A 23,955-nucleotide genomic window follows, 5' to 3' on the forward strand; every position below is an offset into this window, starting at 1 on the left:
CACACACACACGCACACACACACACACAAACACACACACACACACGTGCACGCACACACACATACAACCTCTTTTTTGTAATAGAAGTGATAGAAGATCACACAGGGTTTCTTTTGTCCTTTGGCCATTGTGCATTGAGGTGTTGATTTGCTTCAGCCCAGGGCACTGTACTCTCTCAAAGATAGTTTGCTAACAGAGCTTTCACTCCATTGCCTCTAATGAAAATCCATACTAAACATTTAGCTCTGTGTGAGAAAGGGAGGAAATTCAATAAGACACATAACACAATTTATAAATTACAGGAAGAACCAATCGAACCAACAGGGAAAATGGAAAAATGTTTTTATGTTTGTATTTGTTAATTTTGCTTATTTTGGGCAATGTATTGTATTTTGTATGTGGCTTCCAGTGTGTGGTGAGCATAAAGAGGTTGAAATCTATTTTCTGGGCCAAAATGAAGTCTAGTGCTGGGTTTTTATTCCTTCTTCTTTTCCACAACGATTATCAGTCATGCCGCCAGAGATGTCTCCACTGAGGTATTCCCCAAACTAATGGTCGCTCTTGGACAGCACTATCGATAGTAAACTAATCTGAAGCCTGCAAGGCACAGGAAACAGATCTCATTAGCACTCACTGAACTATCTTCCAAGGAAACTTTCATCTTTAGACCACTCTGACAAGAGGCCTGAAAGCCAGACTAATGTCACTTACTAGTTCTGGGTTTAATGGCTGACTGAAAATGTGGATGGATGGATGGACAATGAAAGAGTGGAGGGATCTGTGTGAAGTTGTTTTATGTTTGTGTGCTTGACTGTGGGGTCATAAAGCGCTGTAGTTTAGCAAAAGCCATGGAACCATACAACCTTTTTGTTGTTAAATCAATGTTACTGCTAAATACATTTGGATTGTTTTTGATTATTTTGTTATGTGCATTTTTGCATAGTATATGTTTTGTGACAATTTGCTTATTCTGATATCACCTTCTTGTTCTGTATTTACATGCTAGACAGTATAAATATGTGATTTAAGTTGATCTAAATTAAGTCATTATAAACTAGCTGTGAAAAAAATAAACAAAAACATTTAACAAAATATTAAAAAAAGTCAATATAAAAATATATATGTAGATTCTTTCTATTCCTCTAGCTTCAAGTTAGATAAATATACTCACATTTAGAACGATGCTGCCACACCATGGCCGAAGCTATTAGATACACATGCAGCGTTTGAACTTCTAGTCATTCAACCACTAGAGGGCGACTTTGAATTCATCGCACATCCCGCGAGCTTTAGTGAGATCTCGTTGTTTGTTTACAACCCGAGAACTTCCTGTCTGATGAGAGTAGCATTTTGGTTTTTTTGTGTGTGACAGTGACTGTTTGAGCTAACTAGTTAGAAGTGAGCTTTCAAGATGGGTTGTGATGGTGGCACGATTCCCAAAAGACACGAGTTGGTGAAAGGGCCCAAGAAAATCGAGAAGGTGTGTTAGCTTTATTTGGCTTCAGTTTCCCTTCCGTTTTTAAATAGAAAATATCCCTGTTGGCGATATTTTTCGAACGCTAACAAGTTGCTAATGCTAATGGGCTAAACTAAGTATTGTTAAGTTTCGGGGTTTCATCATGAGAATAAAAAAGACATATTACGGTATTTTAAATGTGGTTTCTAATGTACGTTATGTAGTTGCTGTGAGTTTTCAGAATTTAACGCTAGTTAACATTATCTTGATGTGTTATAGACGAAGCTACATGGCGTATTCTTTCCTCACGGTCTTCTTACATGAACAGGTTGATAAAAATGCTGAATTGGCTGCCAAATGGAAGTACTGTGCATTGAGTCAAGAGAAACTTAGACGACCCATCGTCTCCTGTGAACTGGGAAGGTGAGTTATTTTTTTGTCTTGTTTTGTACTCGGGCATTATTTGATGTTTGGACACGGTATCGCTCGATGATGTGACAGCGCGAAGATATAAACACCGTTTCACAAATAACAAAAATCAGACATGAATTAAGACTGTACAGTTTTTCATCTTTTCATTACACCACATTATGTTCTGGTGGTCTGGCACATGTTATTTTTCAGACTGTACAACAAAGATGCTATCATTGAGTATCTCCTGGATAAGTCGGCTGAGAGACCTAATGCTGAGGCTGTAGCACACATCCGTGGGATCAAGGTATATTAACACCGAAGTGTGAACATCTAACTTGTTTTTTTTTTATTTGTTTGTTTTTGTAATTAATAAAATACAGAGCTACATTATCCATTTACACAGTTGGAGGTCTTCAGCCCATGTGTTTCTGGACACATGATTGTGTGTTTATTCGTGGTTTCAAACAGGAAATCTATCTATTTGCTTTCTCTGAAGGATATAAAGGAGCTGAACTTGACTGATAACCCTGAATGGGAAGGAGAAAGAAGAAATACAAAGGGAGACAGATATGAAGACATTCATTGTGGCATGTTTATTTGCCCTGTAGTTGGGTTGGAGATGAATGGCAAACACCGGTAAGCAACCTGAGTGAAGAGGTACTAAACCTAAGCATGAAAAAATGAGACTGACTATTCATGTTCTCTCTTTGTTTTAAGGATCAAGCCACTGTATCTAAGTTAATTTTAATATACTAAATACATGTTTGAAATTCACTGCAAAACATATGATGGCATTTGTCTATCTTGCTTCTGATATACTTATGAATTTCTGGACAATTCTGTATTTCTTAAAATTCTCTATTTTTTATTTTATTTTATTTTACCTCTGTTCATAACCACATCGTACTTTAATACCGCATTTGAGATTAAGTTGGAAATCAGAATTTTCAAGTTCCCAGTGGAAGTTTTTATCTGGAACGCCCTCTCAACTCAAATTTCCAACTCAGAAATTCAAAGTAGACATGCCAACCACAAGTTAACAATTGTAAGATGGCAGGACTGAACGTAAACGTTATTAAAAGTGTAAAACTTTTAACCTGTGCTGGTATTGTTTCGTATTTGTGATTCGTTAAATAATCCATTCACACAGCACTTACAAGGTTCGATCCATGACCATGCTGCAGCAGTGTTTTTAAGTCAAAGAAAAACAAGTATTGCTCTGTTTTGTTAATGATGGATGAATAGTTCTTTCTTACTAAGAAGCAAGGTATAAGACATCCTGTTTTTACTGTCTTCTCTGACTGAATCACACTAAACTCAGGAGTGATGTCACTCCTGAGTTCTGACTTCTGAGGTGTCTGGAACACAGCGTAAGTTAAATAATCAAAATGTAATGGAAGTACAGATTTGTATCTTTGATTCTGGAGTTTAACAAAATGCATTTGGTAGAAATGTTGATGCAAGTGAAGAAAACAGTTATTTGGCTGAGAAAACAAAACAAAACAAACCTATCAGAGAGAAGTCAAACACCTTGGGAGTGGCCAAATCTTCAATCAGGTACATTACTGAAAAGAAGAAAGCATTAGTCTGCTCTGCAACTCCATCAAGCCTGAAAGGCCACAGAGGAAAACTAAAGTGAATGAGGTCAAAATTCTTTATGGTTAAGAAACAAAAACATTGACAAAATCTAAGGGCTCCAAGATGCTATGGCACAAACTTGTCTACATGTTGTAGCTGTTTCCTGTCATCAGGGGGTAGTGTCACAAACAATTCGTCTGTGGGTTACTTTTGCTGTTATGCTGTTGTGGGACCTTGTCAGCTGTGGAAAAGAAAGGCGGTAGTGTACAGAGGGAAAATTACAACGTGTCAATAACCCAAAAATGTATGGACCTAACTTTAGATCACATAAAGTTAGAAAGAAATACAGTTCCCAGCCCTGCGTCTGTTATTTATTTCTTTATTTATTTTTGGTGAATGGCCCTAAAAGCGATACAAGTGGAAACTGTTTAACAATTTCATATAAGTGTTTCTCTGTTTTTTAGGTTCTGTTACCTCCAGACTTGTGGCTGTGTCTTTTCAGACAGGGCCCTGAAGGAAGTCAAGACAGAAATCTGCCACAAGGTAGGCAACATTCATTTATTTATTTTCCCAGGTTATTTATCCTCAGTAGGTTGTCAACTGTGACAGTTTTTTTTTTAAAATTCTTAAGACACTTTTAATCTTTACTGCCATTAAAAATATGTAAAACAAACATAGCCAGCTCTATTTGTGACATCATTTCTGCTGAACAGCAACAAGATGATAACGTAGCTTTTATGCTCCTTAAACACAAAACCACCAATAGTTGAACTCAAAGACTTGATGGACCTAAAGTCTCCATCATTGACCTTGGGTGTTTGGCATTAATGCTCCTTGTTTAAGTCACACTCAGCAAATTTTCAATGCTAATGATTTGTAAATAGGCAGGTTTGATAAAAATGTAGATAAGATAGCAGCAGTCTGGTATTAGCTAGGGGTGGGGGAAAAAATCGATTCTGTGTAGTATCGTGATATTTTGTTTGCTAATAATGTATCGATACAGGGACAGCAGAAATCGATATTTTGTTACAAAAAAGGTTTTTGTGCTCTGACTTCAGAGCATGTTGATCCTTTTTCTGAGCAAGAATCCTGACATTCCTTCACTGTCCAAATGTGTTTAACTTTTTTATGGCAGCAATAAACATGACAGTTTACTTATTTTAATTTAAGACATGTTTTATTTTAATTAAGTTTAAAACTTTTTTATTTAATGTAAAATTATATTTTGTTTTAATTTACTTTCAAATTCTTCAGTTGCTGAAGGGGCTGCATAGTTTTCATAAATTGCATAGTTCAGAATAGCTATAATTGTACCAGATGGTTGCATTCAGTTAAGTTGGACTAGACTGTAATACAAACCGTTCAATTTGCCAACAATAAAACTGACTGAAATGAGAGAGACTGAGTGTGAGACTTTGATATTAGATAAAATGAATATTGATAAAGTTTACCTTTATGTACAGAATCTGAATATCGCAAAATATTTTTAAAAAATTGCAATAATATCGTATCGTGCGTGAAGTATTGTGATAATATCGTATTGTGGGATGTATAGTGATTCCCACCTCTAGTATTAGCTTTGTTCCAGATGCACAACTGGTTGCTCAGATGGATAAGAATGCAAGTTAAATTACTGAAGTGTAATGATTTAATGCTCCCATGAGAAGACATAAATAGAAATAAAAACCATCATGTTCACATTGTTTTCGGTATTTAAGGGCTAGTAATAAAAATGTAAGTGAACTCTGGCAATGTTTTACATTCGTAGAATACACACAGATAAATAACTTATTGTTTTTGGGTTGCTTTTTTTAAACAAAAAAATGATAGCATGTTGACTTTTAAAAACTATCACAATATCAGCATTGTTAAGAAAATAAAGCCTGAAGAGAATGTAAATGTAACTAAAGTGCTCCTATAGTCCACTACAAACCACTTTGTTGTTCTATAGGAATATGTGATTAGGCAAATGTTTGAAATTTGGTTTCATCATGTTTTGACCTTTGTTTTGCTGAATTCACAATTTGCACTAGAATCTATATGAACTTTAATTTGAGGATCAGAGGAAGTTTAACGTTTAATCACCTTAGTTGAACATGGCCTTTATATAATGTGCTTTTACAATATTACTGACCTCTTGCTGAATTTAAATAATACTAAACCATAAAGAACATGCCATATCACAACATTTAATTATGTGAGTAGATGTGTTTTGGACAGATTAAACTGCACTGTTCCTTTCTTCAAGTCGCTTCTGAGATTGCCCTAGTTTAAGCCACACGGGAATTTGAATCAAGTAGGCCTAAGGCCTTTTATGGGTTCTGACCTTGTAGTTGTAAGGAGCATTAAAACTATGGTGGAAATTTCCCATGCACAGGCTATTTTGAGGTAACAGAAAGCAGATGGTAGCTGGTCAGTGTTGTTATTTCTGTTTAATTAAAAGCATTTTGGAACAGTGACAGATCAGTTGTTTGACTTTGTCAAAAATATCTAAAAGTATAAGAAAAGCTACAGCGCTTCTTGTGGGAAGCTGACTTAGAATACTGTGATTTTTGATAAGATAGGCTTATAAGGCAGCACAGTTTCTGGAGCCAATATGATTAGCCTGACTTTACCCACTCTTTATTCAGTTGCTGCTAAGTTTAGGAAATGTAAAGTACAGTTCACTTAACCTTAAATGTCAAAGTAAAACATACAAAATAACTGATAATGCAACATCACCCTTTGTTATATCCATGTAAGACAATAAGCAGTTTGTGCTGAGTTTTGGACAGGTTCTATAAAAAGTGATAGCCATTTTGGCTTTTTTTTTCCCCTTTGCATCCAGTACCCATCATAAAATTGTTATCTAAGGCTGAACTGTCAGAATCAAGTTCAGAGTGTGTGTCATTGGATAAAGACTGAATCTTTATCTAAGCCAGCATTTATCTCTTCTTCTTTTTTTTTTCTTTTGTGGGTTCATATTTGAACTCTGCTTGCATGCTGCTGTTTACCGAACACACTTTTTGTCCTTTTTAAGAAATTTTGTTGTTTTTTTTAAAAACTTTTTTTGCAAGGAGTCATTGCATAAGTTGATCTGCCAGTAAAAATGTAAAAATGCCATTCACATAACCAAATGTCTTTAGTCTAGCTTGACTTACTAGAAAATTCTGTAGCCCATATAAAAGAAACCTTATTTTTAAAAAGGCAAAACACTGTTTACTCGGGTATTGTTCAGACACACTGACAGCATGTGCAAGATCATGTGAAAGTTAGGACTCGTTATCACAATTGCTTTTATTTGTTTACACCTGTTACTTCGTAAATAGGAGAAAGGGTCAACACCTTTATCAGCAGTTGTGTTTTTCAAACTGAATGTCATACTGAATAACATTTCTTTGGTAGTGGCGTTTCATCCAAGCTTTAGTCATTATTTTTGCTTTATGGACAGAATTTATTTCATATTTTATTTCTGTATTTAGAAAAAAGGACAGCACTGATAAAGTTTCATAGATAAATATATTAGTATACACACATGGTCTTGAAATGCATATTGAATGCATTTTGTCTTCCTTGGTTTTGCTTTCCTATGCTCACATTATGACATAACAACACAAGACAAGTGCAAATAAGCTCAACTAGATATAGACTGCATGTTTGTAGTGATTTCATTCTCCAGTACTGCTGTTAAAGTAGCTGCTGCTGTTGCTGTAGTTGCTGTGTATGGCCAGTAGCCATGACGGTTCTATGGGAACAGTAGCCTGGTTGATAACCTTGTTTCTGTGCCACTGCTCCAAACAGTCTAGTGCCTCAGGAAAGGTATTACTCTCAAACTTATTGGCAAACATGCTGTCCATGCTGATGATCCATGGTAGGTCTTCCACTCCGTAGATACAGATGTCTCGTATGTAATGCCCTGGAAAACAGCAGCTTGGACATGATTTTTTTTTTAGCATTATGCCAAAATTCGTTCCTTGTATTACGAGTTTCCATTATATAAATAAATATATGTACGCAAGCTTATATAACCTTTGACGTAAAGCTAGTGGAGAGTATGCCGTATGTATGTATGTATGTATGTATGTATGTATGTATGTATGTATGTATGTACATATGTACGTACACGCATATATACACACATATGTACACACGCATATATACACACATATGTACACACACACACACACACACACATATATACACACACACACATACACACGTATATACACGTGTGTATATATTTAATATATATATATATATATCTGTGTGTGTCTATTTATGGATGTACATGTGACTTGCTCACAAGGATTTATGTGGGATTAATAATTTATTGTTGGATTACAAAACTAAATACCTCATTTTTACCACATTTTTATAATTTAAATAATTAGGAAATATTGGTAGAATTTAATCTCTGGGAGAGTAACTAATCCGTTCTTTATTGACATATATGACTATACCTTTGCAACCACTGTGTGCACTTCCTTCTTGATCCCGCCATTTGATTGCCCGGATAGCTCCTTCCCAGCCTCCATCAATGCGACTGCCTGGAGCTTCTTAAAACATGTAATCAGACAAAATTGGTAATTATATGACCTAATTGAATTGTCAAGGTTTAACTAGCCCTGCTCAGGCCTCCTTCATCTGCTGTTTGAGAGTCAGTTCTCGATACATCTCAAAGAAAAGCTAAAGGAAGAGGTAGCATTCGCAGTCTGTAAGCAATTAAAAGTAGAGACATTGATCAAAGTTGCAAAAGTTAAACTTGTTATAATTCCTGATAAGTTTTCATTTTACCAGGGGGTAATGAAATAAAATGTATAAGGATAACAAATGGTCACAGGCAGGCTGGAGTCTATTCTAGCTGACAAAAATGAAAAAGAAAAATATAACCTACATAGACAGAAACCCATTCAGTCTCCTGAACTATGAGAAGGAACTGAAGTACTTAAAGCCCACATAGGTACAGACACAGAAGGCTCCAGTTAATAAGGAAACTTGAACCTAGAACCTTGTTTCATATCATCTTTTGTTTATATCACATCATACTCACATTAGTACATGTTTAATAGTTTTGTGCTAGCTGTTAAACAAGCGTGGAGTTTTGTGTCTGTGCACCTGTTTAAAACCGCCATTTTACCTTTGATATGGTTGAGCGTCACCCAGTAGTGTTCATCTGGACTGAATGTGTCCCTGGACCAATCCAAGAAGTCATGCGCTATTGGGCTTTTCAGAACAAAGTCCACGAAAGGTCTTGTAAGAACATAGTAGGCTGTTCCAAAATATAATTGCAGATTGTGTGGAGGAGGCCTTTTCCTCAGGCCTAGCCCTTTCGGAGCTACATGTGACCCCACAATCTCCTTGTACTGGCGTTGCGTTCTGTACATCATAGACATCGGCTGTTTGACCCCAGGTGTCATGTTTTTATCCCTCCATTGTTGGCTCTGCATGTACTGTACCAGTTCCAGGTTACTCTTAACAGGGAAGTCTTGTCCACACAGATTCACCACCTTCTTCCAGTCTGTCTTGGATTTCGCTAGATCCTTCATGCAATTCAGATCTGCTTGCAAACGAGAAAAACCAGCGTAGGTCACAGTTTCACTGTGACTGGAGAGGAATGTATTTGGAAAGCAGCTGACTAGCTTCTGTACAGCCTCCCGATACTCCCGTGGAGCCTTAGCATCCACGTGAATGCAGTACACATTTTGTGGCATGTAAATTGCCCTCAAGAGGCGGACAAAAAGCTCCAGCTCTTTATGAATAGTCACAATGAAAGCTAAAGGGTAAGCCTCCTCTGCACGACTTAGAGGTTTTGTTATAAAGTGTAAATCTCTTTTCAAGTTTGAGCACGGCAGGTGGCTGTTTAGAATGTAGCTTTCCACCTGTAGACCAAAAAAGCATATATTGCGACTGTTACTGTTGAAACTCATTTTTAAATAGGAATGTCAATGTGACTGTGCTAATGCTCCTAACTGGTTGTTAGATCAAATGAAAATTTCATCTAGAATATTTGTGCTTTTTATTTCTCAGAAGTAAAGAAAGGGTGGGGGGAAAATACATACCTGGTAGTCACAGCTGTACCAATTTACTCCTTTCTTCATGCCTGGCAAAAAAGTTTTACACGCAGTTGAGAAAGGTTTGCAACTTGAAGATGGGGGAGGCTTTAACTCAGGTGGCGTCCTAGTCCTCAAATAAATGAAGGAAAAGATAATAATACTTATCCCGAGGCACACGAGGAAGCTGCGTTTTGTCCCTTTAAGCTGGCGCATAATAGCCCTGTTTCTCTGTAGTCTGCCAGTACCACCACAGTTAAAGCTTCTGCAGTGGAGACATCCAGTTGGATTATTTGCAGAAGGATCCTGGATCCTTGAGGAATATAAAATAGGGTTAAGTATTTAGGTTGGACCTAATTGATGAAGCTAGCTTGTAATATTTGGCACATTAACTGCTGCTGCTTTAGTGCTTCTGCAATGTCTATGGGATGTGTTTTCTAGAACCACAGCTTGCAACACAGGAAGTGAATTACTTCCTGTTCTGTATATCATAATATTACAAAAGCATGGCAAAGGTAATTGATATCGATCACTATGTTAGATGTATTTTTTATGATAATGCAAAGCAGTTCAATTGCGGATAACTTGTTTTCATCTTGTTGTATATTTTCAACGCGGCAAAGGGAAGAAGATGATTTAGTACTTGTAAAACGTTTAACTGATCACTTGCAGAGGAGCGGTTTATTTGCGGGACGTTGAGTGTAGTTTCAGGATTCATCATAGTACTGAAACCTCTGTAGTGAACAATTACTTTACTTGAACAACAGGCTATCCTATTAAATCTCAGTGTCACATTCATTGGCCACAGTATTTTGCTACAGAGACTCATATATGCTTTTGTGTTAAAGGAAATGGTTTGCATTGATTTTAATCATGACTTATTTGATGGATTCCAATGTGTGCATGCAAATAGGGAGTCGTCTTCTCACATGACAAGTTTGTTATTGAGTTACAGAGGGTTCTGTGCTGGGACCAATTCTGTTTACATTATAGATGCTTCCCTTCCCTTGTTATTAGACAATTTTGCATACATTTTCATTACAACACAGATGATACCAAGCTGGTGTAATCCAACCTCTGAAGCTGGATTACACAAAGCTGGATTAAAGCAGCGGTCCCCAACCTTTTTTACGCCACGGACCGGTTTATGCCCGACAATATTTTCACAGACCGGCCTTTAAGGTGTCGCGGATAAATACAACAAAATAAAAGTAGTACCGGTACCGAAAAAAAAAAAAGATTTATTCATAACGCACGTGAAAAGACCCGGGACAACCGAGTTAACGATAAAAATGATAACAAAATAACGCTGAAAACTGATAAAAACCCTGAAAACGGTTCTCAACTCTCGCGGCCCGGTACCAAACGACTCACGGACCGATACCGGTCCGAGGCCCGGGGGTTGGGGACCGCTGAGTTAAAGGACAGGCATGTTTTAGACACAACACTAAAGTTATTATATTTGTCCCTAAAAATCTCTGAAACATGATGTCTAACCAGAACGCAAACTCTTGATTGGCATTACGTTAGCCTCCAGTAACATTGTGAGGAACCTGAGAGTCATTTTTGAACTGGATATGTCGTTCAATGTGCATTAAGCAAATATGTGTCGCTGCTTTCTTTCAGGTGGAGTATTGTAATCCATTAATATCAGATTCTTCTAAACGTCTTCTTTTTATCTCTCTGGCTGCTCACAGTTTGTTCAAGTACTCACTCACAGATCACTATCTACTCCAGTTAATTCTGGTGACCTCAAGGCTCTGTCCTGGGTCCTTTACTTTGTATTATCTATCTCCTACTCCTAGGTGATATTTTGAAGAAGTATAACATGCAATTTCACTGCTATGCAGATGACACCCAGCTCTACTTATCTTCCAAACCCACAGGTACTCTCCTACCCACAACTATTTCTGATTGTTTAAGTGACATCAAGGTTTGGTTTACTCACAACTTTTTTAAACTTAATGGCAATCAAACAGAATTTATTCTAATAGGCACCAAATCAAAACTGACTAAAGTTCCAACCAGAAGTCTATCATTATCCATTGATAACTCTGACAACAGAGTTATCAATGGACTCTCAGGTCAAGAGTCTTGGTGTCATCCTTGACAGCACTCTTTCCTTCACAGCACTAGGGCTGCCACAAACGATTATTTTGATAGTCGACTGGTCAACGATTATTTTTGCGATTAGTCGACTAATCAGATTGTGCGTCCATTGGACGTAAAACTTACAGCTTATTGCACCAGCTTACAGCTTTAAGTGTTTAAGGTATGTGCTAACTAAAAATAAAGACAAGATGATAGTTTATTAAACTTTTAATGAAATTTGCAGATTGTCTCGGTAAAGTTGAATAAACTCGGCCGTCTGCTCCTTGCTATCTAAAATATAACAGGACACCGGAGTATATTCTCGAGCATCTCACACTTCTGATAATCAGTTGTCTGCTTGACGTTTATTCAGCTGTGTAAAAACTATAACTTTAATCTCAGCCAAACCGATTTACTCAGGAACAAATAAAATACTGAAAAAAGCCAAACAATAACATTTTTAAGTTATCTAAGTGACTTATATCATGTTTAACCTGAGTAGCGAAAGACGGCGGTGGGTTTGAAAACGATTTGCCGGGAGTCCGGTGTTCTCACCGGCTCTATGAGCCTTGAACCGAGCTGTTGGGTAACAGACGTCTCCGAAAACGCTTTTTTGGAGGAGGTTTGAAGTAGCTCCTTTTTAGGGACTAAATCGGTGTGCTGTGATGCACCGAGCATATCCCGACACCCCCAACTGGATATGGCAGATTACTGCCCCCCGGAGCCAGTTTTTGCTAGCTGTTTCTTTCTGTTAAAAGAGAGTTCTACACTCCCCACAAACTGCTTGCTTACAGGGAATTTTTTAAATTTTGGTGTTTTCTCCCAAATACTGTTAGGTCCTATGTAAGTAAACCTGAGTTTAATTGAAAAAAGTACAACTTTTATTTTTTATTTTGTTTATTTAAAAAAAAATGTATACCCAAGTATCCTTTGGAGGGCAGAGAAGCTTTAGACATGTCTGAACACTGTTCTCTTTCACAGTAAACATCCTCACTCAAGCCTGTTCCTGAGAATATCACTGAAGATAAAGATATCAGCAGGGAGGCTGCCATGGAAATGTGTATGTTTCTGATCTGCTGAGATTCCTATCCTTCTCATATTGCGACTAATAGAAAGAACAGTTCATATGTAGAAACAAGGAATAGCTTGCTGGTTGTTGGTTATGAGTTTGGGTAGATAAAAAAAAAAACCCTTTGGTTTCTTAAAATATTTGTTTATACATTCCTTGCAATGAAAATTTGAGATCATATTTAGATCAGCATGTTCGACTATATTTTGTTTTCGTGCAATCATTTATCACATTGCTGCTTTGGTCAGAGGCAACAGAAATAAACAGCAGAATATGTAAAGAAAGAAAGACAAAGAAATGCCAAGCTTAGTGACCTACCTTTGATGCAGGTCAATCTGTACTCCTTATAGTGAAGAGGTCAACTTTTGTACATCAGCACCTGTTTGGGTCTTAATGACCTAAATTGCTCCTGCGAGTTATGTTGCTATAATTCATTTGAAGTCCTACAGTGAAGAGTCCGTTCCTTTGGTGCCATCAGCACCAGCAGCAGTAGCGGTAGTGTCAAGCTAAATTGAATTGCCTTCTTGTGTTCTCGTCAGGAGGTTGCTTTCTCAGAGCTTGATGTTGCGTTGTGAGTGAGCCACAGTGGTTTGTAATTGTGTGGAGTATTCTCTTGTTGTGTTTGCAGCTGATTATGTCTCTCCTCCCACAGCCCCATGAGACAAGTCCGGCCCTCCTTGGTTACTAGCGTGAACACCCAATCACACACCTGACATAAGGAGTCATATTCACACATTTCACACACACACACACACACACACACACACACACACACACACACACTCTTTCTTGCTATCTCTCTCTCTCTCTCTCCTGCTCACTTGTGTATTGCATCAGTATTCTTGTTTTTTGCTCGTCTTCGAATCTCATTACCTCAAGTTTCTTCTTTCTTTTTTCCTCTCAGATAAGATCAGTTCCAGTTTATCTGCCCTGTTAATGGTGTGCATGTTTATGCACACTGTGCAGTGTGACTCGTCTCTTGTTCACAATCTTGTTGCCTCTTGCAGTTACAAAAAAAAAAAAAGATTTTGGTTGACTTGTTTACTAACTGACTTCATGCTAGGTTGTGTCATTTTTGGTGATGGTAACAGCAGAGTGACAGACTTCATAGCGGCCCACAGAGTTTATTTGCTGCTTGGTCAGCTCCCGAGATTATCTCTGTTGTGTTGAACAGAGCACATGGCCACGGTTCACACCCAGTGAGCCTGCATTACAACCACACAATGGATCCCCTACTTGTTACTCAGGGGTTTAATATTTGTTTTTGAATATCGGTGTGTGTTTTCCTATTAAAAGCATTCATCCCGTTTATATGTTTAGAGACACAAAAACCTAAGCCTTTTTCTTTTTAATCGCAAGACTTTCACAAATATGTAAGCCAGTTTGTTTCATACAGGGTTATCGTTAACCAGTATTATCCTGTATTTCTATTAGCAAACTTACAAACTGTTGTGGATAAATGAAATCATAACTCAAGTGCTACTTCTGAAACCAAAGGAACGATGAAAACAACAGCAACAATAAAACAAATTACATTTTAATTTGGATCTGGAGCAAATATTAAACTTTTGATTTGGTGTGACAGAATGGTTTATTGTATTGTGAAAATTTCAAGTGTCAAACTGTTGAAATAATAACATAGAATAACAATAACATTTCTTTGTCTTAGTCATTTCATCGATGTGTGCGTGTCTGACTGACACGTTTGTGGCATTTTGTTTTGTTTTTTTCCCCTCTCATGCTTCACAGAGTTTAGCCAGTCATAGGCAGGCAGCATGCAAATAAAATGGAAAAGGGACGTGTCCCGACAAAGAAATTATCTGTGGGTTGATCTAATAGTTTTGTTAGTTAGTGTTGAGTTCTAGGTATGTTTGGATATTAATGGCTCATGGAAAAAGCAAAAGGCATATTTAAAAAAAAGTTTTACTGCCAATTCCTGCAAAAGATGCAAACGAGCAACATTTTATGAACGTCCATTGAGGAAAGTTAAAAAAACAAAACAAAACTGATTTGCAAGATGGATTGGACTACATGTACTTATACGAAGTGAAACTGAAAACAGTCACTTTTTCAGAGAAAATCATTTTAAACTAGCCTGACAGCCAAATATGTATATTTCAAAATACCTTAAATGATGTTAATTACAATCAACTTTCAGTTTTGTTACTTCCTGTTTTGCCACAAAATTTATAATGCATATACAACCAGACAATGTTTTATCAATGCTAGCAGGCGGCAGCTTTTAAAAGTGTAAGTAATTGAAGGGCACTTTTTTAATCCTCCTTGCCCAAGAAGCTACTGTCACCGATAACAGTTTACCTCATTCAAAGTGTGAATCTATTGAAAGGAGGCGCTAGCAACAGCATTATACACAATAATAACACAATTAACAGTAAAATAAGCTAGTCGTGTTTCCCTGGAAATTTCAAGTAAAGGTTTAACGTAACTCCTTAGCACTTTAGTTTACCTATAACTAAAAAAATGTCACTTTTTTACTCGTTCGGAGCCTGCATAGTATTTTAGTTAAAAGCTTTTATTCCTTTTTCAATAAAAATGAAAAAAATATTTTCTACATTGGATGTTGTATCTTGGGTCACGTTTTTTAACCAACCACTTAAAGTCCTGCTTTTCCACACCAGTATTTTCCATCCAAGACTTGCTCTATATAGAGTGCAGCTAGTGATGCTTGGTTGAGTGTTTACTTTACTTTAGGATTACACAGCACCATCCTTCATAGCTTGCTCTGCTGAATGGGGTGTTGTTTCCTCAAATAGTAAAACAGGTCTGTTGTTTCCACCTTGAGAAAGAGAGGAGGTTTATGTGCAGATTCTGCAAAACATCTTGCTTTGTTGGGGGTTGTTGAAGTAGTTCCCTTTTTAGGTACTAAATGGTAAACAGAAGTTGACACAGAACTTGCTCATTGCTTCATGATTTCAGATGATATATGTGAAAGTCCTACCTCATATTTAATTTTAAAACAGTTGTGCTGGATAACAGTGCATTAGCAGAAATAACGCTATCTGGTGAATGTCTTCTGCCTTTACACTTGTTGCAAAACATGTTTGCCTTTTCTAAATTCCTTTAAGAGTCCCTTATCTGGAATATAATGTTTGTGTTATAGTGTGGAGATCCATTTAAAGATGAAGATATTGTTGTGCTCAATGGCAACAAGGAGGAGGTGGACAAGCTGAGGGAGAAGATGGAAGAGAAGCGGGCCAAAGCTAAAACTAAGGTGTGTGACTTCTCTGCTTTTTGATAGAATCTGTCTTCACAACTACAAAACCCTGAAACAAATATTCTTTGATTTTCAGAAATCAAAGAAGAGTAAAGCAACTGAAACGGTGTCAACATCAGAATCAAAAGGTTTGTGTGAAGCCTAGTAAGTAAGTCATCATATGTGTTCAGCATTTGCATGAACAAGGCCAACGAACTAGCAAAAGGCCAGAAAATTTTCTTCTTCATTTGGATAATATTTTGAATGTGCTGTAGTGTACTAGCTGGGTTATTCAAACTTTTAACTCACACTGAATACTAGTAAATACTGAGAAGTTAAGATACATATAAATGTAATATATAGTGTGTGGCCAAGCTAATGCTGCTAATACGTTGTACATCAATGATGGACATTATTACTTCATCTTATTCTGGTTTTGCGGTAATGTATCAGGCTGGTTTTGTCATATTTTACTGACATACAGTGTTTTTCATAATTCCTGTGCAAACTTAGATCCTGACACATTTCCAATAACACAGGATTAAGTGTAACTGTAAAAGATTAGTCATAGAAATAAGTAATATTGGCCAATATCAGCCTTGTTGACTGTCTTTCACGTTTTTGCAATGAAAGAAAGATAAGGAGGGGGGGGAATATTCCCACAGTTTTACAATTGTAAATCAAAATGTAAAAACTTTCCTATATTATACATTTCCTATAATTGTGAATGTGTCTTACTATTTCCAGTTGTTTTTCTTACTCTCATAAATGAGCCAAGAAATGCAAAAATAGTCACACTGAACCAGATTCTGTAGATCTGCAGTCTAACCTGATGTTAATTAGTCTAAATTGAAGGTGTCAGTGTTGTGTGCCAACAGAGAACATTGCTGTGGTTTCCTGTTTTCAATAATAGCACAACGCTCTCAACTCACAAACAAGACTAACTGAGAAACCCCAGAATTCGATTTGCTTTTACTCAGATTAACACTCCAATGCATAGCTGGACTGGCCATTGGGCATACCAGGCATTTGCCCGGGGGGGCGATGGGGATTTTTCGTTTTTATGGGTAGATGTTTTGGTTTTTTTTGGAGGTTTTTTTTTTCTTTACGTAACGGTATAAACAATGAAAGGTGGTGGATTGGCCAGATGCTGGCAGATGTGTAAAAATAACTCAACTGCTTGGTGGTGGCTATGGCGGAGTTTCCACAGATTCAGTAACATTAGCAAGTGGCTGGTCTCCACCACTTGGAAAGGTGAGGCAGGAGGAGGCTGCTAAACAACAGCAGCAGCACTTAAGGTTGATAAGTTGTTGTTAGAATTTACTTAATATTACTTTCTAGTATCAGCTGGCGTTTGCTGGAGCCACAGCTGTAAAAGCTGTTGGTCATGATATCGGTTTGGATATGTGGTGAGAGGGAAGCATGAATATGAAACCAGGAGATGTCCTTACTGAATCATCAGAGCTGAACAGCTGATGGAGAAGCAGGTTTACCTTTTAGGTGACATGAATGAGTTGAGAGGAAGTTATGAACTGTTTCTGAGAGACAACTAACACCAGGATCCTTTTCTACAGCTCCTTGCTGACAGCTGGTAACTGTGCAGGGGTGGGTCTAGCAAAGTCTTGCCAGGGGGCCAGGTAGGGCATTAAGAGGGAAAGGGGGGCACAAAGAAATACGTTTCTTTCTTATTCTCATTTAAAATGTCTAGCTTTTATTAAATAATTTGAAAAAATAATCTGAATCTTACAACCAAAGTTTTCATTTGATGTAAACTGTATAGAAATCCATTATTGTACATAGGGATGGTTTTTTTCAGGGTCCCATCATAATTTCTTCAGAGGAAAGTACTGTATATGATGCCAGTATTTTCCCACACTTTCTAGATACTGTACCAGTACTGTGTGTAAAATGCCATCAAAAAGTCAATTAAGTTTTATTCTTTCTCACCTGTCTTTCTGTCTCCTTTCACTTTTTAAAGGTTGCCATGTTAGAAAAAATATTTGCCCTGCCATTGATGTGGTAAATAAATAGTTTATGAAAATACCACTAAATCTGTCATTTATTATTTATTCACTGAACAGTATAAGTCCACTCAACTTACACAGTCTGGGGAAAACATGGCCCAGGGGGTAGAACAGTCGTTTACCAGTTGGTTGGTCTGTGGATCAATTTGCCGGGCACTCCAGTCAGTGCATGTCTTAAAGCATACATTGGAATGTTTTTGTAGATGAATGTTTGACAAGGTATAGAAAAAAGTGCTTGTTATGAATGTGTGTGTGATTGGGTGAATGAGGGTTGTAGGAAGAAAGCACATTTAGTGCTCAGTTAAAAAGCGCTACATAAGTATTAGTGCTTTTAACCATTTATCCTCTGTCTTGCCTGATTGCTTTCCACACAGACGGCACAGTGTCTCCTCCCAATGATATAGCAGGAACAAGCTTGCAACAAAATGGTGGTGACAGCAGCCAGTCAGGTAAATAACAATACTTGGATCATTTACGTACAGACAAATAGTCTATTGCCATTGCATTGTCTTCACAAATCTCTTGAAGCCAACTGTTTTAAAAACATGAATGTGGTTTTCTGTATGTAATTCATTCAGCCTCTTTTTATTAACCTTCTAAGACCCAGCAATGAATTTTTGTCCTCTGACTGAGACTGCTACATTAAGCACCATTTATGCTATCTATACGACTCCTACTATACTGTCAAGGGGACATGATGGGCTTTTTATTAATGCCACATTTGTGGAGGTTGCAGAGCACTTTCTTTTCAAAATGATGGAAATTGCAGCTTCCACAGATTGGCATACATTATGATTCTATTGCTTACACTCAGATTGTTTCTTCAATTTGAGAGTCTTAACTTTGACTTTGATTTCAGAAATGTACAATAAGTTTATCCCTTCCAAAACAAAAATTGTATTCACTGTCCTTTGTATTGAACAGCAGGACTTACTACTTACATTTTCAACCAGTCCATACTTCTGGTAGCAGAAGGCAGGATGAAGCAGAAAGATAATTTACTCAGAACTATGGAAGAGGAGTCAGTGTTACTGCTGTCAGGGGATGAGGTGGACAAAGGCCAGACATCAGAGTAGGAAGGTGGAAGCTCAGAGGATCATCATCTTTAAAGGAGCTTACGAAGGGGTGGTGTGACTGTACCTACCATCCATAATAGGAGCTGTTTAATGTAGGGCTCTCAATTTTTTAGGCATTTTAATATCTAGAAGGGGAAATAAAAACCTATTCAGTTGAATTCACACACTCACACTTCCACCAGCTAAGATTTTGATTTCTTCTCTTATTTTGTCAAGTCATGTAATTAATGCACTTTCAGCATATATATTATTAAACTCCACATCTGCTGTCTTTATCATTTCAATTTGGGTTACATACTGAAATTGGGTTGAAAATTCTATAGGTAACATGAAAACAGGAAACCATTGTCTGGTGGTTGTGTGTAACAGAAAAAATCACCACACAAACAAGAGGGAAATGGTCAGTGAAATGGTCAATGAAGGTGGCATTGGAATTGAAACATTGTTCAGTTTATCTGTTGTCACCGCTTGTAAAGATAGCTTAAAATCTGAATTTACTGGTTCTAAATTAAAGCCAATTCATTAAGTTGAGAGAGCTTCATCAACATTGGGCAGTCTAAGTAATAATGATCTTAACGTCACAGCTAAGTGGGAGCAGAATAAAGCACTCTGGAAAGTGAATACAGAATGCAATAAGGCTGCCATGAAGTGTGATTACCTTCACAGTTCGATGTCCTGCATAACAGTTGAGAAACCAGTAACTACCTACAACTTCAGAGCTTTAGCTTACACAATCCTTCTTGTCCATAATGGGCGATGGATGTTATCATTTTGCCAGGCTCCTCAAAAGCTGGTATGAACTTTTCACTCTGTCTGAAATTTCACCTTCGTGCTCTAATGTCTGGCTCTTGTCCACCGCATTTCTTGACTGCTCTAAATTTGACTCCACTTCCACAGTTATTTTTTCTTTGAAACAATACTTAAATTATCTAAACGGAAATCTATCACACATTTTTTCTTCTAGGGCTCAGGAGGTTAATGATCCATGTTCAGTCTAATGTTCAGTGTTTTACCACTGATGTCCAATTAAAGTAAAATTCTACTGTAGTTAAAATGTCTATGAAGTGTTCTCAGTCATCCAGGTCATCGTAGTTTAAGGGGCTTGGAAAGAAAAGCGACTGGACTTCTTTAAGTTTCCTTGAAGACATTTCACCTCTCATCCAAGAAGCTTCTTCAGTTCTAAGAGCAAGTGGTGGAGAGTCCCAGATTTTAAACCCTATGGGAGTGTCCCCAAGAGGGTCATGGACCCCCTATTGATCCTCTACCTAATGACACGAGCCAAGGTGTGGAAACGGGTATGGGTCCCAATCAGCCAAGGTTTTGGATGAACCCATTGTGAAGCCTAGCCCCACCCTGTTATGTGATTTACTGAGGTCAAATCTCCCAGGATGTGAGTGGGCGTTAAGGCGTCTAGGAAGGGATCTCAAAACTGGATTATAGATGACAGACAGCTGGTGTCGTAAGCCACTGCTTCTGTTCAAGGATGGTCGCTCACAGTGGACATAAATGGCTTCTTTCACACCTCTTTCAAACCATCTGTCTTCTCTGTGAACATTGGCATCCTCGAAAGAGTGACCTTTGTCCTTTAGATGCAGGTGGACAGCAGAGTCTTGTCCCATGGAGGTGGCTCTTCTATGTTGTGCCATGCGTTTATGAACTGGCTGTTTGGTTTCTCCGGTGTAGAGGTCTGAGCATTCCCGGTTCCCTGTACAGCATACACTACGTTGTTAAGTTTGTGTGTAGGAGTTTTGTCTTTGGGATGAACCAGTTTTTGTCTGAGTGTGTGGCTGGGTCTGAAGTACACTGGAATGTCGTGCTTGGAGAAAACTCTCCTGAGTTGCTCTGATAAACCTGCTACATAAGGGATGACAGTATTGTTGCATTTGTTTTTTCACACCTTGGCTTGTGTGATTAGGTAGAGGATCAATAGGGGGTCCGTGACCCTCTTGGGGACTCTCCACATGTCTTAAAATCTGGGACTCGCCACCAATTGCCCTTAGAACTGAAGAAGCTTTTTGGATGAGAGGTGAAACATTTTCGACTAAACCTAAAGAAGTCCAGACTCTTTCCAAGCTCCTTAGACTGTTGTAGTTAAATTAACATCCAATGGGTATGATCAACCTGTGGGAGGAACAAGTCCTTATTTTTAAAGATGCCTTTTTTTTTTGTCTCTTTCATCCTACTACTCAGCTGTGGCTGGACCCTCTGGATCTTCCAGCTCGTCTAAAGCGACCAAGTCTTCATCAGCCTCTGCTACAAAGAGGTCCATCCAGGATATGAACGAAAAGTCAGAGGCTTTTAAGTCTTTGTTCACAACCCACAGTTCTGCCAAGCGCACTAAAGATCAGACATCCAACTGGGTCACCCACACCCCTTATCACTTCTAATAACTACTAAAGTGCATAGATCACAGTTTCTAGATCTTTCCAGAAATATTAACATATTAAAATAAATCTTGCTGTGCATACCAAGCACACACACCAACCCTACATGACCTCAGATATTGACAGCGATATGCGGGCTAATTCCCAATTTCTCTCTCCAGTTCCCAGTAGCTCAGTGTTTACATGTTGTGAACATTTAGTTGCGGCTCCCTAAGTGGTTCTGAGTGTGTGCTTTGTAACTTAATTCCTCCCCATGGATTCCCTCACAACCTCTTTGTTGTCAGTCACAGGTGGTTGAGGAATTAATACTAGGATGACTGTATTATCAGTGGCACTCTGCTTCCCCCTAATGGGCAGAAAATAGCATTTTAATGTGCTCACAGGATTGCTGCATTTATTTTAGTCCTTAGTTATGATAAGAAAAATGAAAAAAGACAAACTGCCCTGCATTTGAAAAGGCAGATCCTCAGTAATTAGTATCTCCAGATTTTCCTTCCTCACAAAATCTAGTTGTATGTGCCTGGTAGCTATTTATTTTGGCTTTTTTTTTTTTAAACAGGTGTAGCAGGTGACTTTCACTCACTTTTGTTCTTTTAATTAGTTATTTCTCAATTGTTCTTTGAAACGGGGGAAAAACTAAAGCATTTGGTGTATTTGACTCCTCTGATTTGCAAAATAACCACCACAGCCAGAGACCAACAGCTTTAATGCGATTGGGGAAATATACTCTATAACTAATGCTTTTTTTGTTTTTGTGCAATTTTGTCTGGACTTTAATGGAAGACCTTTAAAATAAAAAGTTACATTGTATTATTGTCTCCAAATGAATTCATATTGAGGTTAAATGTGCTTGTATAGACAGTCAGTACATTTACAACATTTACAAAGAACTAAAAAAATGCTTTGTTCTTACTTTTTGCTTTTTTTTTGTATCAAGCAATACCACAATAAATTTCTGTTCACAGTATTTTAGTGTTGTTTTTATGGTGCAGATTATATTACATCTTTGTGTTCTCTCTTCTGTAACATGTTACTAAGTGCATAACTGAGCATTAATTATCCAAGATCACAAAAGCAAAACCAAATCCCTGTTGTGCACTTGAAGGGAAACATCACACCTAACACAAGCTATAAAAAACTCTTACGCAACAATAAGTCTCCCTGCAGTGATAATGTGGACAGTGTCACATTTTTGTAATTAGGGTTTGTATCTCACAGTAATGAGACAACCAGGAAGCAACTGAAAAAAACTGACTCAGCATAAATCCACTTCGCTCTCGCTCTGCAGGCCTACTTGTTGTTCCTAGAGTATTTAGAAGTAGAATGGGAGGCAGAGCCTTCAGCTTTCAGGCCCCTCTTCTGTGGAACCAGCTTCCAGTTTGGATTCGGGAGACAGACACTATCTCTACTTTTAAGATTAGGCTTAAAACTTTCCTTTTTGCTAAAGCATATAATTAGGGCTGGACCAGGTGACCCTGAATCCTCCCTTAGTTATGTTTCAATAGACGTAGGCTGCTGGGGATTCCCATGATGCATTGAGTTTTTTCCTTTCCAGTCACCTTTCTCACTCACTATGTGTTAAGAGACCTCACTGCATTGAATTACATCTGTTATTAACTCATTCACTGCCAGCCATTGGCAGTGAATGAGTTAAACCCATTGACTCATTCACTGCAATTGACGGCTATAGACGTCAATGGCAGTGAATGAGTTAATCTCTGTCTCTCTTCCACAGCATGTCTTTATCCAGTTTTCCTTCTCTCACCCCAACCAGTCCTGTTAAAAGGGAGTTTTTCCTTCCCACTGTTGCTTGCTCATAGGAGGTCATATGATTGTTGGGTTTTTCTCTGTATCTGTTATTGTGCGATCTACTGTACAATATAAAGCGCCTTGATGCGACTGTTGTTGTGATTTGGCGCTATATAAATAAAATTGAATTGAAAAATTAAATTGAATTTCTCCTCCTCCCAACATGGCGAGTTGAGTTCATGCCAAATAACTGAACTTTGATCTCGTCTGACCACAATACTTTCCCCCAGTCCTCATCTGAATCATTGAGATGTTCAGTGGCAAACTTTAAACGGGCCTGCATATGTGCTTTCTTCAGCAGGGGGACGTTGCAGGCACTGCAGGATTTCAGTCCTTCACTTCTTAGTGTTTTACCAACTGTTTTCTTGGTGACTATCGTCCCACCTACCTTGAAATCATTGACAAGTTCCTTCTGAGTAGTTCTGGGCTGGTTCCTCAACATTCTCATTATCACTGAAACTCCACGAGGTGAGATCTTGTGTGGAGCTCCAGAACAATGGAGACTGGCAGTTATTTTATGGTTCTTCCATTTGCCACCTTCTCACCTTGCTGCTTGGCGATGGTCTTGTAGCCCATTCCAGCCTTGTGTAGGTCAAGGTCAAATTTATTTATATAGCACATTTCAAACAGCTGATGCTGCACAAAGTGCTTAACAATATAAAAATGGTATTAAAAAGCAACAATGTAATACAATAATAACAGTAAAAAACAATAATAGGACAGCAAAAGAATTAAAACAATAACTAAACTAATTCAAATAAGACCAAAATGCTTGGGTCATAGTGTGTTAAAAGCCAGGGCATAGAAATGT

At 37.9% G+C, this 23,955-nt stretch overlaps 2 protein-coding genes across 2 annotated transcripts; one reads left to right on the plus strand and one right to left on the minus strand.

The window, feature by feature from the left end:
• The first annotated feature begins 1,310 nt into the window (after nt 1–1,310).
• Nucleotides 1,311–22,302, plus strand: rtf2 (replication termination factor 2). The gene is made up of 9 exons (XM_005950392.2): nt 1,311–1,480; nt 1,785–1,879; nt 2,081–2,174; nt 2,367–2,506; nt 3,913–3,991; nt 15,759–15,869; nt 15,949–16,000; nt 18,250–18,324; nt 21,142–22,302. Exons 1-9 carry the CDS (start codon nt 1,412–1,414, stop codon nt 21,336–21,338), a joined length of 912 nt encoding a protein of 303 aa, XP_005950454.1. The 5' UTR covers nt 1,311–1,411; the 3' UTR covers nt 21,339–22,302.
• gcnt7 (glucosaminyl (N-acetyl) transferase family member 7) lies at nt 4,929–13,355 on the minus strand. Its single transcript, XM_005950389.3, has 5 exons — nt 12,956–13,355; nt 9,487–9,790; nt 8,565–9,306; nt 7,888–7,983; nt 4,929–7,343 (listed from the first exon to the last, which is right to left on the minus strand). Exons 2-5 carry the CDS (start codon nt 9,691–9,693, stop codon nt 7,096–7,098), a joined length of 1,293 nt encoding a protein of 430 aa, XP_005950451.1. The 5' UTR covers nt 9,694–9,790; nt 12,956–13,355; the 3' UTR covers nt 4,929–7,095.
• Nucleotides 22,303–23,955: the final 1,653 nt, after the last annotated feature.

Source organism: Haplochromis burtoni, unplaced genomic scaffold (genome assembly GCF_018398535.1).
Source record: "Haplochromis burtoni strain Fernald_Lab_line unplaced genomic scaffold, NCSU_Asbu1 Contig_779, whole genome shotgun sequence".
Taxonomy (NCBI): Eukaryota; Metazoa; Chordata; class Actinopteri; order Cichliformes; family Cichlidae; genus Haplochromis; species Haplochromis burtoni.

Bases quoted from the DNA above. Each gene is read 5' to 3' on its own strand.
- gcnt7 (XM_005950389.3), bottom strand. From the start codon at position 9,693: ATGCGCCAGCTTAAAGGGACAAAACGCAGCTTCCTCGTGTGCCTCGGG. The intron at 7,984-8,564 runs GTAAAATGGCGG...ACATGTTTTAAG, and splicing joins GACGCTCAACCATATCAAAG to AAGCTCCAGGCAGTCGCATT. The intron at 7,344-7,887 runs GTATAGTCATAT...GCTGTTTTCCAG, and splicing joins TGCACACAGTGGTTGCAAAG to GGCATTACATACGAGACATC.
- rtf2 (XM_005950392.2), top strand. From the start codon at position 1,412: ATGGGTTGTGATGGTGGCACGATTCCCAAAAGACACGAGTTGGTGAAA. The intron at 2,175-2,366 runs GTATATTAACAC...CTTTCTCTGAAG, and splicing joins CACACATCCGTGGGATCAAG to GATATAAAGGAGCTGAACTT. The intron at 15,870-15,948 runs GTGTGTGACTTC...TTTGATTTTCAG, and splicing joins GGGCCAAAGCTAAAACTAAG to AAATCAAAGAAGAGTAAAGC.